We start from the raw sequence: 16567 nt of genomic DNA on the forward strand, positions 1-16567 counted from the left end.
CCTCATTCTCCTTCACCTAGAAATGCAAAGATGCAGAGCGTCAGCTCTCCAGAAGCAAAGCCAAAGATACTATTGGTGTAGGTTGACACATCTAATAGTTTACATACACACATTATCAATTTTACTTTATTTAATCCCCACAGGAACCCTCATCAAATGGTGGTAGTGGGGGAGTGATGGGAGGCATTATTATTAGTGTTATTAGCTATATCTGCAAGTTCGAGGCAGACTGATTAATGTTCCTACTGTCAAGAGTAGATGAAATGCTGTGGCAACCCATAGGGAGAAGGGGGGGTGCTTGGGGTGGGGCCTTAGAGAGTACTTGCCTACAAGCTTAGCTCAGATTGGGGGAGCTGCTGTTTCACCTGGGCTTGGAAAAGTGAGGCCTTCTATAAAGGTCTCTAATGTTCTCACCAGCGAATAGAGGGTGTAGCTAAGAGGAATAGCTTGGTTGCATAGCCAGTTGGCAGGCAGGGATTATAATCTGGTCTGCTTTACCGTTCACCTGGAGATCGGACCCTTGTTTAGAACAGCATACCAGGAAAGACTCATTGGCCCTTTGATATCTCTTTGTGAACAAAGCTAAATCCTTGATTCTTTTAGACCCTGGAAACAAAGTGCATAAGGTTAAAGCAGAAAGAGAAATAACAAAAGATCTGGGTCAGCCAGATCAGTCACTCCTTGAGAGTCTAAAGATCCTGATTGTGCCATTGACCTTCTGTGTTATCTGTAGAATGATGTACGGGTGTACAGAGTGGTGTTTCTCCAATATTTGGATACATCTGGATCACCTGGAAGGCTTCTTAAAACAAATTTCTAGACCTCCACCCCCAGGATCTCTGATTCAGTAGCTCTGAGATGGAAGTCAGAAATTTACAACTGGTTAAGTTCCTAAGTGATGCTGATGTTGCTGTGTCAGGGACCAAACTTCAGAATCCCTGATCTCTTCTCTGAGATCTTTTTTTCTCTCTAATGCTCTATTTAAAAAGTAATAGCATCAAAATCAGGTCTGGACTATATAGTGTCACTTCCTAAGTATGCTACCCTGAGTAAGTCACTTAACCTTTCTCTGTCTATTTCTTTCTCAGTAAAGTGTGGTGGGGGGGCCTCACAATTCACGTGGCATAGGATGAAGGAGAGAATCAACTCTCTTATTTAAAAGAAACCCCTTGGGGCACCTGGGTGGCTCAGTCTGTTAAACTGTCTGCCTTTAGCTCAAGCCATGATCTCCAGGTCCTGGGATCGAGCCCCACATTAGGCTTCCTGCTCAGCAGGGAGTCTGCTTCTCCTTCTCTGCCTCCCCCCACTCACACACACACACGCGCGCGCGCGCTCTCTCTCTCTCTCTCAAATAAATAAATAAAATCTTTTTTTAAAGTAAAGAAAAAAAAAAACCCCTTGGGATCCCTGGGTGGCTCAGTTGGTTGAGTGTCTAACTCTTGATTTTGGCTCTGCTCATGACCTTGGGGTCATCAGATGGAGCTCTGCATTGGGCTGCACATGCTCGGCATGGAGTCAGCTTGAGATTCTCTCCCTCTCCCTCTGCCTCTCCCCTTGCTCACTCTAAATAAATAAATAATTTTTTTAAGCTGCCCCTTATGAAAAGAATACTATATAAATTGTCAGTTGTGTAGCTGAGACACGGAAGCAATCTAAATGGATAAGGAAGATGTGATGTGTACACACACACACACACACACACACTGAAATACTAACATAGCCATAAAAGAGGATGAAATTTTGCCATTCATGACAACATGAATGGACTTAGAAGGTATTATGCTAAGTGAAATAAGTCAGACAAAGACAAATATCATATGATTTTACTCAGGTAGGATGTAAAAAAAATTAATAAACAAATGAAAAGCAGAATCAGAATATAAATACCGAGAAGAAACTGATGGTTGCTGGAGGGAAGGGAGGTGAGGGGATGGGCAAGATGAGTGAAGAGGACTGGGAGATACAGGCTTCCAGTTATGGGATGAATAAGTCAGAGGAATAAAAGCATAGCTTAGGGAATGTAGTCGATGATACTGTAATAGCATTGCGTGGTGACAGATCGTAGCTACACTTGGGGTGAGCAGAGCATGACACGAAGTTGAATCATTATGTTGTATACCTGAAACTAATGTAACATTGTCAACTATACTCAAATATAAATTTTTTAATAAAAAATAAATAAATTGTGATTTGTGCATATCCATGTTTGAAGTGAAGATTCTGCTTTGATAGAATCCTTAAGGGGACTGCAGTCTATCTTTCAAGGGGAAAAAAAAAAATAAAATAAAAAATGACTCATTTCTATAAAGAAAAGGGAGCTTAGTGCAAGAGGAAGTGTACCCATGGAGAATGTACTTAAAATCCAAATGACCCATGAGGGACCCCATCTTATTTGGCAGATAAAAGTTTCCCTGCTATCTGTTTAACAAATTAATAAAAAAAAAAAAAAGAACATAAATAAAGGGGAATAATAACTTAGAGCTATCTGGGCACCTGAGTCTGTGAGCCCTTTAGGGCCTTGGCACCTAAAGAGAAGGGGAAAAAAGGATCCCTGTCTCTGAGGCTTTGAAAGTGGCTTTCCTTGAGGCATGGGGGAAGCTCTGGGGGCAGTAAGAACTGAAGGGTTGAGATGCCTGGGGCATGAGTCTGTTTGATCCAATAAAGAGACAGAAGAAAAAAAAAAAGGCTCGTAAGTAATTTTGCTATTTCATTTGGTGCAAAAGAGAAGGCAAAACACCAGAATATTCAATGAGCCAAACAAAGTACAGAATGCGTCAGGAGTGTGGTTGCAGCCTGACCCCTTCCCGGGAGCATTTCTAAGCCCGAATGAAGCACTCACTGCCTAGGCTAATGGACAATAGCATGCATTTTAAACCATGGTGACCCTTTTGTTTTTCTGATAGGCGAAGATGAAGACGAATTTGAGAATTTCATGCTGCCTCTTACAGTCTCTTTTGAAACAGTCTTACAAATATTCAACAACAACTTTAAACAAGAAGATGTAAAGGTGGGTTTGTTCCTAAACATGACAAAAAGATAATTTTGCTCATTCTGGGATATCTAGATCCACAGAGAGGTTTCTGCATATTTCTGTGTGCTCTGTACCTTATACGTCTTGCTTCCTCAATTGTACATGTCTTTGAGTTGTACTTTCCATGAAGTACTTCTTTAGTTTCTTGTACAAATTGACTTTGAGGTCAGCGCGTGGTTTTGGACAGTTTGCGATTAGATGATTTATCTCTTGAGGCAGTTAGTATCTTTAAAAGAACACTTCTCACAGGTACACCACTTCAAGCATCCCTATTCCCTCATCTGCCCTGCACTGTATGCCTCAACGTATTTATATGGAGGAATGCATACACGTACACATGCTAAAACACTACATCTCTAAATATTTTTTTAAACAAGAATTTATATAAATCAAGACTTTATTAAATGGCTAGGCATATATGTATAAATAGAAGCTGGTCTTGAAGTATTGCATTCTTAAACTGAACAAAGTGATTAGGATAACTGATAGCTAAATAAGGTTTTTATGTGCCTGTGGGAGCCGTATTAGGATTGATTTGACAAGTCAGTTCAGCTGTGGCAACAGTCATAATATCTAAGACAACATTATGTTTTATTAGTAAAATCCTTAAGTGTAGCAAGCTGTTTGTGACAAAACAGTCCCATATTTTAATGTGGGGGGTGGGGAACACAAGATCTGCAAAATAGGAATAGCATCTTCTGAAATCATAATGTGTCTGGGCTATTTTAAACAGATTGACACTGATAATTATTTTTAAAAGACAAATGTACTCTAGAGGATGCAGGCACCTTTTGTAAGTGATACTGGAGTCATATTTTATTGTTATTTGGAATAAGTCAAAAACATTAACCATCATTTTGATGGCCTCTCTTCTCCCTAAATATATATATATATATATATATATATTAGCAGTAAGAAGCCAGATATTAAAACGATAGCCTTTGATGATTATTTTAGTGTAATTCTTCTACCAGAATAATTAGCCAAGTGGGATATCTTTTGAAATAGAGTTTTGAAGTGAATATTAAAACTCAGAATTTTTTAAAACCAAAAAGGATCTTAGGGATTTTCATTGCGTTCGTCGTCTCGTGAAAACTCTTCACCAGAGTTTCTCCTCAGGTTAGCTGTATTTCTTAAGAGGTCCCCCAAATATTCTGAAGGACCCACAAAAACTTTGCGGCTTTAAGGTGGCTCTCGGTGCCCTTTATGTCAGAAAGAAGCAGTGAGGTTGAAAAACAGCATCTTTATAAAAATCACATTTGTCTCATTTGAAGATTTCATTATACTCCAAGCCATTTTAATGTAATCCCATCTAGCTCGATAGAAACCGTCTTCCTAGAGTCATTTTTAACGGAGTTCCAGTGATCTATCCCTAAACCAGCAAGTTCTTAACGACCCTGGAAAGTGACTGCTTGATTACACTTGAACGGTATTTGCAAATAAAATCACAAGTAATTAAGGGGAAATCTCCAGGCTTTTGAGCAAGTTTGATGCATGATAACTGCCTGATCCGGCTTCGTCTAGAGTAATGCCGTGTAGGCAGCAGCTACTGAGATCAATAGCAACGTAATGATAGAGGCAGAATTAAGTGAGTAACCTGAGAACTGCGCCTCAGAATGCATGCAGCTGCCACGAGCCAGGGCCACACGGAGCACGCCGCGCTTCCGTCCGAAGTGTTCATCAAAAGACGCCCTGCAGGAAAATGGAGTTAGATGCTCTTTATTGCTGATCGTGTCTCTTGCCACATTTATCAGGGAAATTGGATTAGCAGTTGGCAGCTGCAGGTAGACAAGATTCTGCAGTGATTAAATATGCAGCTTGGCTGCATTCGTTGTGACAGACCTTTAGTAAATTCTACCGTAAGCACCATCTGTCTAATTTGTAGAAAGAAAACTGGGTGCTTTAAGCTACCGATAAAGAGCTAAATCTGTTGCTTTGTCATAAACACAACTTTTGCACTAACTGCTTTTAAATGTAGTTTATTAGGTTGCGGCTATTTTTCTATCATGATGAATAAATAACACATGCAAAAGTGCTTTCAGGTACTTCATTTCGCAAGTACTAGAGATAAAAACAGTTCTGTTTTGTTCTTCAATAAAGTATTTAGTATTCCAATCCACAGGAGGTGATGCTGTTAAAATATCTCTATGAAAATGCCGCAGGACTGCCAAATTCATTTAATTTGCAACCCTTACCAGCATTTTCTAACTCCCTATTTTTAGATATTTTTCAAATGCGGATTTCGGGATGAACAGAAGCAGCAAGGACCTGTGTTGCCAAATTGAAATATGGTTGTGAGGGGAGGAAATGCTGCAAAACTCTTACATTTATAGCTTTGTTTTCTTACTTAGTCCTGATAAAATTGAAGAGAACGTTGAATTTTTGTCTTGGGTTTTTGCTTTCATAGCAAAGGGAAAAAGAAAGAAAATGCTGTGACAGGTCCTGGCTCCAAAGCATTTGTTCAAAATGTGTGTGTGTCCGCCTATAATTGTATCCATAGTGAAATATAGTCCACTACTCCCTTGCCTCGTGCGTCATTTTGTATTTGGCCATGACGTCATCGAGTTTAAGGAAAATGAATGAAAACTTCTCGGAGGAAGAGGAGCAGTTAAATAGGAACCTGCTATCTTTAGTCCCTTCGTAAAAACTCCACAATGTTAAATTATTTAAAATCCTTGATTTTCAGCATGCGCACATTAAAAGTTTTCGCACTAAGTGCCAAATGTTGCAAACAGCACTTTAACAGAATGATTTTGCTTTGATCCCTGTAGCAGTTCCTGAATAATTTATCACAGGTTATTGCCTTAATTCTGGAGAGGGATAGAGCAATAAAGGCAGATGAAAACACTCCAGTTGAAACACCTTGGGGCCTGCTCATTCCTCTGACACGGCTCTTTTGTTGGAACTATTTAGAGGTTATTAAGATGTGTCTCCAGAATTAAGAGTATGCTGTAAGGATGAAGACAGCCATCTTAATTCTAAAGACAAAGCACAATGACCCTTCACCTTCTTTTTCTTTGTTGTTATTATATAGTAGAATTATGAGGATAATATTATAGCTGCCCCCAGTAGTGCCACTACAGTAAAGGGTCTGTCAGACTTTCCATTAGAAACCCTGTTTTGGGGGTCAGGGTGGAAGGAGCCGCATTTCAGCTGTTTCCCGGCCCATTCGTCTCACACTTGGCACACAGACAACTGTTCACCGTGCGGCGTACTGAAGCACTGAGCGGCTTCTCCTCGAACTATCCAGAAGGAATCCTTACGATTAGATACCCCAGACCTACCCGGCCCCCCAAAACCAGCCTCACTGAACACATAGGATCAATCAAGTGTGGACCAACCGTAGGAGAAGGGCAACTTTTGAAATAAACCTCTTCGTACTATTTTAAATGAGATGGTGAACCGTGGCTCCTCCTTCCCTAAATTTCAATCAGACCGCCTCTGGCTCTCTGAGACCGCTTAGTAGTCCAGTTGAACTGCTAGGTAGCAGTCGTCCTGTCCAGAGCAGAGCTGGGTATGTTTTGGCCACCAAGAAAGTACTCCCTTCGTGTCGTTTGAGTATCTCTATAGACTATTACAGTTCTCTTGCTCCCGTAAGAAACAAGATACTGTTTGAGCCTAAGAAATCTGTTTCTTACCCAGGTGGACACTGCATTTTCCTGTCCAGTGAAAACTACTGAAAACACACAGTTAATTCCTAGGTTGTTACATGCTTCCTCCGCTCTATAGTAACATTTTCTGAAATTAAACAGTGATATAATTTCATAGATTCGAGGCACTTAGATTTTATTATTTTGGCATCTTTTAAAGAAGAAAAATCTGATAAAATAAATGTTAAACCTTTTTGTGTAATGAAGAGAGTCAAAAGATATTTTAAGAGCTCTTTGCGCTAGGACAAGGAAAATAAAACCCCTGTTTCCTCTTGACCAGTTTAGAGCTGAACATGGGTGCCTTAGGTATATGTGGAGACTTACTGTAACCTGTAAGTTTACATAATACAAGTAGACCAAAATGCCCACTGTCTTAGAAAGACTGCAGAGCTAAATACTGAGTGGGATTGTTCCAAGAAGGCTTCTTAGAAGACGTATTTTGTTCCAGAGCCTGTGAGAAACGTGGAAAGCTGCAAAAGAGGGGAGCAGGTTCCAGGTGGTGAAAATAGGTTACATAAAAGGCAAAATGGCTTTTTTTTTTTTTAATTTTTAAATAGCAAGTCACATGAGAGAACTGTAAGGAGGCAAGCTGATTCTAGACTAACAAGGACTAGTGAGATTATGAAAGGAAAAAGAATGAGTCACTTAAAGAAGCAGAGAAGAAATTCAGGGTTTGCAGACTCAAATTCAGAAACGCTTAGGTGGTTAGAAACTAAATATTTTATAAATGATGACTTCTGGTTATATCTAGTCACCTTTTAGGTACAGGGTTGGGGGACGATCAGAAATTGCAGGTACTTCTGACAGACAAACGGTTAATTTACTTCAAGATGCTATTTAGCCATTAAGATGAGGCTTCAGATTCACTTTCAAGTCCTTGATGATCATTTAAAGGCCTTCCTATAAAGAGGGTTTCATTTCTTACCAATGTGTGAGGAAAAAGAAAAGAAAATCTGACAGAAGACTTCAGAACCCATTTCCTGGCAGAATCTTTCTACTGAAACAGTATCTTCAGAAATCGCAGTTGCATATCTCAATTATCCCACCCCCTTGTTTTGCAATTATGTTTATTTGTGCTCTTTGTTCTGACATTCTAGCATCTGTTCATGGGTTTTCTTTTTCTCTTCCCAAGCATCATCCTAAGGACAGCTTAATTAAGAGTCCAGAGTACAAGGCAGATCTCTTTTATTTAAGAATCAAGTTGTTTTTTTTCTGTCTCTCTAAAACTAAATATTTATGGAACATTTAGTACGTGTCAGGCTCCTGCTAGGCATTTTCACATAAGTTTATTAAATTTATTCCTCACAATGCCTCTGTGAAAGAGGCAATAGTAGCCCCTTTTGTGGATGAGAAAACAGAGACTGTAAGTTGTTGCCTTGCCTTAAGTCTTACAGTCAAGCAACAGAGCTGTGACTCAAATTCAAGTTTTCTAATAACCAGTACAGATCTCTTTTCCTTACACCTTTTCCTTTCCTTTTCCTTGCTTGGGGAATGCAAATGCCCTTCTCAGAATGTCATCGTCATGAAAAGTCACCTGGCCAGTTTTATTTTGTCCTCAGTGACTAGAGATACTCTTTTGGGATCTTTGAATTCCAGTGTGCTTCCAGGATAAACGCTAGGTTGCATAGTGGGACCGATGGCGTGCAAGCCGGTGTGGTTAAGATTTTGGTATTATTAAATAATGTCTGGACCCTGAGCATCTCTGTTCTGTGGAATTATCAATCCTCATCTCTCCCCCCGCCCCCCGCCGCTTTTTTTTCCCTAATTGGCATTATTCAGAAACAAAGTATATGAAGAATCCAAATGTTCCTAAACTACTGGAATTATAACTTAGCTCAGTTTATAAGAAGTGAAGTCGGGTTGGTCAGCAGATTTGATGGTCTGTTTGTTTAAAAGGGTCTATGGTTTTCTATAGAAAGGGATCCGAGCGAGACATTTTAGCTAATGAATCAAAATCAGATATGTGGTCATTATTGCCTGATTATTACTCCATCTGCTCTGTGCTAACGTGAAAATCAATTACTGTGTCTCTTTCCCACTGACAGCGTATGTTGATCGGGCTGGCAAGAGATCTTCGAGGGATTGCCTTTGCACTGAACACAAAGACCAGCTACACCATGCTGTTTGACTGGATGTATCCTTATTACACTGTGACAATACCAGCTCTGTGCACAGAGGGATGCCAGGCCCCTTGCTTTCGTTTAATAGTATGGCACAGTAGGGAAGAGGAAACAAAGCTAAATGAACTAATGTGTAATCAGCTAAAAATTACAGCACAGTGGCAGCAGTGCAGATAACTGAGCACAGCATTTGGAGACCCAGCTCAGAGAGGTCACTTTTTGGTGCCATTAAATATTGACAACTTAAAAATCACATCCCCAAATGATTGTTTATGTAGGGGTTGCAGGAATAATCAGGCTAACATCTTTAACTCAGGATCAATGAATCTTACCATTTGGCATTTTCGAGCAGATTTGAATTTCTACTCCATCTCAATTAGCAGGGCTGAGAAGGTTACTTTATCTCTCAGAGGCTTAATTCATCATGCTACAGTTTTTCACCATCATGAAAATTTTAGTGGACACGAAAAAGGGGAAATAAATGGTCAGGATTTTTCCTTTGGTATAAAACCTGAATTTTCCTTTGCCAAGGCTTGGTACGGAGAACAACATAAATAAACAAAGAAACAAACAAACATCCCCCCACAGAAATACCTCTTCACATAAGAGTGAGACGAGCACGGACTTTGGTGTCAGACCAGGCTTAAAATCCAGCTCTCCACTTGCCGTGTAAACCTTGGCAAGTCGTTTCACTTCTGTGAGTTGGTTTTCTCATTTAAAAAAAGGAGACATCCAGCATCATGGCTCGCTGCAACCATTAAAATAGGTAGCACATTTTATAGAGTGTCTGAAACATATTTGGGAGTCATAAATAGTTGCTGTTAATATTGTTTTAATAATATTGTATGAATCCTCCTTGATCCTAATAGGAAGTGACAATTTATACAAGTCATATAGGTGTAATATGTTTTCATGTCTTTATATATAAAACCATTAGAGCACCTAAGAAGAATTCGATAGCCTTAAAGCTATTTTATTTTTTAAGTTACACTGTTTCTCAGTTGCTCTTTTCAGGTTCTTCTTATCCAAACTTCCTTCATAAATTAAACTGCAGAAGAAACTTCTTAAAGGCAGTTTTTCACTATGGATGCCACAGTTAGGCCAAAAACATAGCTAACAAGGAATCTGGGCATGTTTTAGGGAGAACTCTACACATTAAAAAAAATTTTTTTAACATTAATTTGAATACTAACTTACATTTTTAGTTACTGTTTAAAACCTATTTCATAAGGGGTGCCTGGGTGGCTCAGTGGGTTAAAGCCTCTGCCTTCCGCTCAAGTCATGATCTCGGGGTCCTGGGATCGAGCCCCACATCGGGCTCTCTGCTCAGCAGGGAGCCTGCTTCCTCCCCTCTCTCTGCCTGCCTCTCTGCCTACTTGTGATCGCTGTCTGTCAAGTAAATAAATAAAATTATAAAAAAAGTTTAAAAAAAAATAAAACCTACTTCATCAGCTATATGTGTCCATAGAAGGATTAGAGATAAGAATTTTCTGTGCCATTGAAGAACCGTGTTTTTATTTCAGCATGCAAAGTACATGTAGAGAGACTATAGTTTTTAATATGGGAAGTCCTAAAATTCTTTTAACTATGAAGAATACACTGAAATCACATGTGACCTTTGTTTATCTAAACATAAGTAGAAGCTCACAAAGTAAAAACTTTCATTTATTTGAAAAATCATAAGAACCTAGTTTCGGCACTTTAAAAGTGATCGTGATCTTGAACCAAGCTGCAACTCTAGGATGCCCGATAATTAATGCTTCACGTTTCCCTCCTCGGCAGTCCCAACCAAGAGTCAAGTCCAGAACCTTTCCCTGCAGTGCCAAGGAATATAAATATGTGCCATAATTGACTCCACCTAAAAGTCCTAGGACGCATTGTAATTTAAGTTTTTAATTAAGTCTGTTTTCCATTTCCTCCCCAGCTTCGTCTCTTTGGCATCTAGCTGAAATGAAACTTTTGTCCAGCAGATGGCAGACAATAGCAAATGGAAGGCCTCAGGACTTAATGTTTTGTTTTGAACTGGAAACTATTGTCTCCTCCACGTGACCGTAGATGTTGATGTTATTAGGGTCCGTGGTGGAGGGCGAAGTGTCAGTTATGCAGGAAGCTGTGTTAGAACTGCCAAATGGGTTGGCTTGTACCGGCTTTGCTTATAATAATTGAGTTTCAGTAGCAAATCAGCTTCCTTGGGAAAAGGCCAAAGGCTTTTCATAATTGTATTGACAACAAAATGAATATGATAAATGGTGTTCATTCAGTTGAGACAAGATTTATAGTTTTCCTTTGGGCAAGGGATGAAGAGCAAATATTTATAATAATAGTAAAATTTGTTTAAAAGTTACATTATTAGATAATTCGAAAAGCTTTATTAAAATATTTTGAAATACTTTAAGCAGTTTCAGGTGATAAAGTATAGATTCTTTTCAAAGTATTCTAGTAATGTAAAAATGAATAAGTATATGGTTTTAAAAAAACATGGATATGAAAGTCATTTATTCTTACTGAAATATTGATATGTCAAACCATCAGTGATGATTCCCACATTACTGCTGGGGAAAGTTTATTTTTGCCTTTTATTCACATAAATGTGTGTTCTCTAATTCGTTATACAGTCCTTAGCATGCAGAAGAAATGTCCTATAAGAGCACATGTCATCTTAAAGTCAAAATGCATTTTATTTATGGCGATTATTTGATAAAATGCTATTTTAGTGGTTAGCTATTTAATTCAAAAGCATTTCTGTAAACACTGACTGCATTAACTGCTACACGAACTGCATTGCTTATCACTGTCCTTCCAAAAGTAAATTGCCTGAAACTACATAGCAAACATGTTGATAAATTGTTCCACTACTGAAGAATTGAGGAATCGCTGATACACTTCTTTGCCCCTATAGTGAGAACACGACAATATAAAAGCACCTTACCTTGTACTGCATTTAGCCACCTTGTTTAGACTTTTTCCCAGGTCATACTTAGACTGCTAAGTGTCAAGGATCCAGACAGCAATTGGAAAAAAAAGGAAAAAGAAATGTGTATGATTGTCATAACCTGATCTCTGAGTCCACTGGTTTTCAGTCAGGTCATCGGTGCTATTTATTAGCATGCGTAAACACTTCGTACAAAGACAAGTCTAGACCCTGTGTAGGTATGCAGAAGGGTGCAAACCTCAGAATAAAACAGTCGTGGAGTCCGGTCCTGGCTTCACCACTTAACCTGTGGGGGCTTTGGGGAACTTCCTCACTGTCTCAGAATCAGTTTTCTTCTCCATAAAACAGGGCTAATCATACCCGTCTCACAGGTGTAGTATAAGAAGTGCGTGAACTGACATCTGTAAAGGGCCCGCTGTAATGTCTGGCGCAAAGGAAATACTCCAGCACTGTTGTTAGGTCTGTTTCTCTCCCAAATATGGAATGAGACAGAGGGATCCCATTTGCTCACTTATTCAGAAAATTTGGCTAAGGATTGTGCTAGGTTTCATGAGGGATGTAGATTACTTTGACTCAAATCCTACCCCCAAATGAGCTTATAATTAAATAGAGACTGTTAGATACCTACATACATGACTGTAATAAAATACAGAAGGTGATGAGTGCCATAACAACAGACACAAATAGAGTGTGATTGCATTTAGCTGGGGAATCAGGAAGGGCTCTGTCAAAGCGCGGCTATTTCCCTGGATTTTACCAAACAAGTAGGATTAGAGTGTTGGAACGATGAAGTAAGAGGTTTTCGGTTGGCCCAAGCACAGGTCTTGGAAGGGGAGTAGAGGAGAAGATATTTTGCTGTAGGTACCACTGATTTCATGGTAGGAAATGCAGGTTGCCTGGGACCCCTGAATATCAAGCTAAGGAATTTAGACCCTTATCCCATAGATAGTGTGAGGCAGTTGTTTCCTTCTGACTAACAAAATCAGAATTGTATTTCAAGAAGAAAGTAATCGGCGCTGTGTTGGACAGACTGAAATAGGGAAGAAAGTACACCTGAAAAATCACTTCAGCAAGCATTGTTTTAAGTCCTGTGTGTCAGGCCTGAGGACTGAATAAAAGGACTGCTTTTTACCAGAATGAATAAAATAGATGGCACTTTAGAAGCTCACTATCTAGGGGGTTAACATACTAATATTCACTAGTATAAATAACATGCTAACGAATAGTGTGTTGTCACAAAGATGTATGCAAAGGACCCTATGAACATGTAAGAGGAAGAGATTGGCATTTTTGGCAAAACAAACAAACAAAAATAAGTAGGCTTTTCAGGGAAGTGGAAGTTGGGCAAGGTGGGGAAAGGTGGATTGGCGTTTGCTAGACAGGAGAGAAAGGAAAGACTTCCAGCAGCATTTGCCTTTGTGGACAAGGTATACTGTTTTGCAAAACAGCTCTGAGCTGGCAGGCTGTTTGTATTCTGGAATCACATCTTCACACCCCTATCCCCTAACAGTTTTAAGAAAAACTCCTTTATTGCCTTCTAGGATATTACCATGCTTTCCCTACTAGGAGATCCCAGAGGGAAAGAATTACATTTTTACTCATTTCTGTTTACTTGGGGCCAGGCACATGGTAAGTTACACTAACTGCGCGGTGGGTGGATGGATGGGTGGTGGTTGTCAAGAAGGAAAGCCCGTACTTCTCATTGTGTCCTATTTGGCATCTGATTAAGGCAGCATCCTATCATTAATGCTTTTGATCTTTCCTTTATCTGATCTAGACGTTAGGAATTCATCAAGAAGGTTAGGTGAAAGCAGTTAAGTCTGTGCTGCTTCTACCTAAGGGCTCCCACTGTCCTCCTGCTTTCCGTATATACATGGTCTTCACAGGCCCTGGAAAATTAAACTCCGAGAGCGGGGTCTGCTTCTCACCCTGTAATCTGAGTCTGGCACTCTCACTCTGCAGCCCTTTTCACCTCCCTGCTTGGTAGACCTCCACTCTGCTTTCCAGTAATCACTCATTTTCTCTGTGGCAGTCACCTCTGTCAGAAGCATATTAGAATTGGCCCCACTCTCATTCTGCACAGAAAAGGAAGCATCCCCTCCTATCCCCCGGCTTTCTCCCATAATGAGTGCAGTGTGCTCTGAAAAATAGGATGGTCTAGACGCCTTTAGAATGCCTGGCAAAGGGGCTTGCATGTGCCTACGATACTCTTAGGTTCTGAGATTGGGGTCTTCGCAGTTTCTTGACGAGCCTTTCCGATGCTTTCCCACTAATGATCACTGAGTTTGTGCTCAGGAGATCTCTTAGTGGAATCTCTTCTCACCTCTGTTTCTCTGACACTGCCTCTGAATTGGGGTACTCAAGAGCATCTCTGTTGTATGTCAACCACCCAGACTTGAGGATGAATTCCCCGAGAATAAAAGCGATGTCTTACGTATCTCTGGATCCCTCACCCCTAGCGCAGTAAATAGCACATAGTATCTGTGAGCTATCAAAAATAGTGTATTTTCTACTACATGGAAAAAGCAGTAAGTTATCTGACAACAGCCAAAATGGAATTAATAATTAAGTTCATTGATTTCATTTTTTTACATTTTCATCCAACTGGAACACTTCTTATCTCCCTTCTTCACCTTATTTTCCTTTGTAGTACTTTCTAACATATTATATATGTCTTCTATTTATTTTTTTGTCTTTTCTTATTAGAATGTAAATTGCACGAGGGCAGGAATTTTTCAATGTTTGTTTCACTGGTGTCTCCAGAGAGTCTAAAACAATGAATACACAGTTATAGAATAGGCCTTTAGTAAATACTTGTTAAGTAAATTCTTTCAACATATACAAATACAACACATGCAAATACAGAGCCTTAACATTGTATATCTGGGGAGACAAAAGTATTGCTTTTTGCAATTTGGGGGAGCTTGCCACTCTTAAGGGATTAGAAGGCTTATTTTATTGAACGTTATATGAATTATTTCCTGAAGCTTCAAAATGAAATGCACAGTTAAAAAGAAATAGATACTTCTCATCAAATATGCTATACCTCATTTTTAGGTTGACAGGTTTACAGCAACAAATATTTATTGAAGCCCACTTTGTACGAGGCCCATGTGTACAACAAGTGCCTAGGTCCTGCCCTCAAGAAGCGTATAATATAATAGGAGAGATAAAGAGACATAAAAGCATTAGCACAGGGTACCACGTCCATATACAGGAAACATACCAGCTAAGTCTTCAGAGGGGGGAAGCCAGGAAGGCTTCTGAGGGACAAGCAACAATGGTGGGGGCAAGGTAGGGAAACACAATCTTTGCCCTTTGGAAACTCACTATCTAATGCGGCAGGCCGGTAACACAAGCAAGCAACCCTAGTAGAGTCTGTTGTAAGAGACACGGGGTCATCATCCTTTCTGATGGCTGAGTAATATGCCATTGTACATATGGACCACATCTTTATCCATCCATCCGTTGAAGGGCATCTCGGCTCCTTCCACAGTTTGACTCTTTTCGACGTTGCTGCGCTGAACAGTGCCTGTGCCTCTTCACTACATCTGTATCTTTGGGGTAAATACCTAGTAGAGCAATTGCTGGGTCGTAGGGTAGCTCTATTCTTAACATCTTGAGGAACCTCCATACTGTTCCCAAGTGTTTGCACCAGCTTGCATTCCCACCAACAGTATAAGAGTGTTCACCTTTCTCCACATCCTTGCCAACATTTGTCGTTCCCTTGTTTTGTTCATTTTTATCATTCTAACTGATGTAAGGTGGTATCTCATTGTGGTTTTGATTTGTATTTCCCAGATGGTTAGTGATGTTGGGCACACTACATCAAAAACTAATGATGTACTGTATGGTGACTAACATAATAAAAAAAAGAGAGAGTGATGGGGTCACAGTGCTCATTGAACATAGATAAGAAAGAGATTGGTGCCTTTTGACAAAAGAGAGAAGGTTTCACCGTCCCATGGGACGTGAACTTGAGCTAGATGTTGAAAGACAGGAATGGGTTAAAGCAGAAGAAGCTGCAAGTAGAGGAATGGAGACAAGAGAATTGGCATCTGGGGCACCTGGGTGGCTCAGTCATTAGGCATCTGCCTTTGGCTCAGGTCATGATTCCAGGGTCCTGGGATCGAGCCACACATCAGGCTTCCTACAAGCCTGCTTCTCCTCTTCCCACTCTCCCTGCTTGTGTTCCCTCTCTTGCTGTATCTCTCTCTGTCAAATAAATAAATAAGATCTTTAAAAAAGAAAAATAGAAGAGAGAGTTGGCATCTGTGGATTTGCAGAGGATTAAGAATGGCTGAATCATGGATAAGGCAGGAATCCTAAGAGAGGAGTCTGAAGGTATGCAGGGACTGGATCTTAAAGGGCCTTGTATGCTATCCTAATGAATTTGAAATGTATTCTAAGAGCAGGGAAGAAAATTGTGTTCTTTTTCACCATGGAGATCTCTACCCATACCCACAGGGAAGGTACGCCATTAAGTGATTCCATTCAGCACTTTCATTGAAACAAAAAGACAAGTACACCAGAAAACATCAGAAAGAGAGAGGCCTAGAGAATAGGAAAAGAAAAAGGAAATGAAGGAGTGGCATATCAAGAGTTGTTTTGTTTTTGTTTTTGTTTTTGTTTCCCTGCTGCAATTTTAGGCCTTAATTTTATATTTATGTGTCCATTTGTCAAGGAAGGAGTCAGTTATGGCTTAAAGGGCCAGGAGAGGTGAGTCAGAGTTTTCCAGTTCTGCTGGTCTCACCGTTGACTTCGCAGAGGTGCATACTTCTTACTGTTGCTGAGGATGTTTGAGAGCTCCTCCTTGGGTGCACATGGGACTACC

The 16567-nt window shown here is 39.9% G+C and overlaps 1 protein-coding gene across 5 annotated transcripts in view; it reads left to right on the plus strand.

Moving 5' to 3' along the window:
* Positions 1-16567, plus strand: part of RANBP17 (RAN binding protein 17) — a 317076-nt gene that overhangs the window by 245438 nt on the left and 55071 nt on the right. For all 5 annotated transcript variants that reach the window (XM_032851794.1, XM_032851791.1, XM_032851792.1 and 2 more), the window contains 2 exons: positions 2904-3007; positions 8727-8815. In XM_032851794.1, the coding sequence (XP_032707685.1) occupies positions 2904-3007; positions 8727-8815 (193 nt within the window). The remainder of the gene's footprint in view (positions 1-2903; positions 3008-8726; positions 8816-16567) is intronic.

The sequence above is a fragment of the Lontra canadensis genome, unplaced genomic scaffold (genome assembly GCF_010015895.1).
Source record: "Lontra canadensis isolate GAN:19392208 unplaced genomic scaffold, GSC_riverotter_1.0 scaffold5, whole genome shotgun sequence".
In the NCBI taxonomy this organism is placed as follows: Eukaryota; Metazoa; Chordata; class Mammalia; order Carnivora; family Mustelidae; genus Lontra; species Lontra canadensis.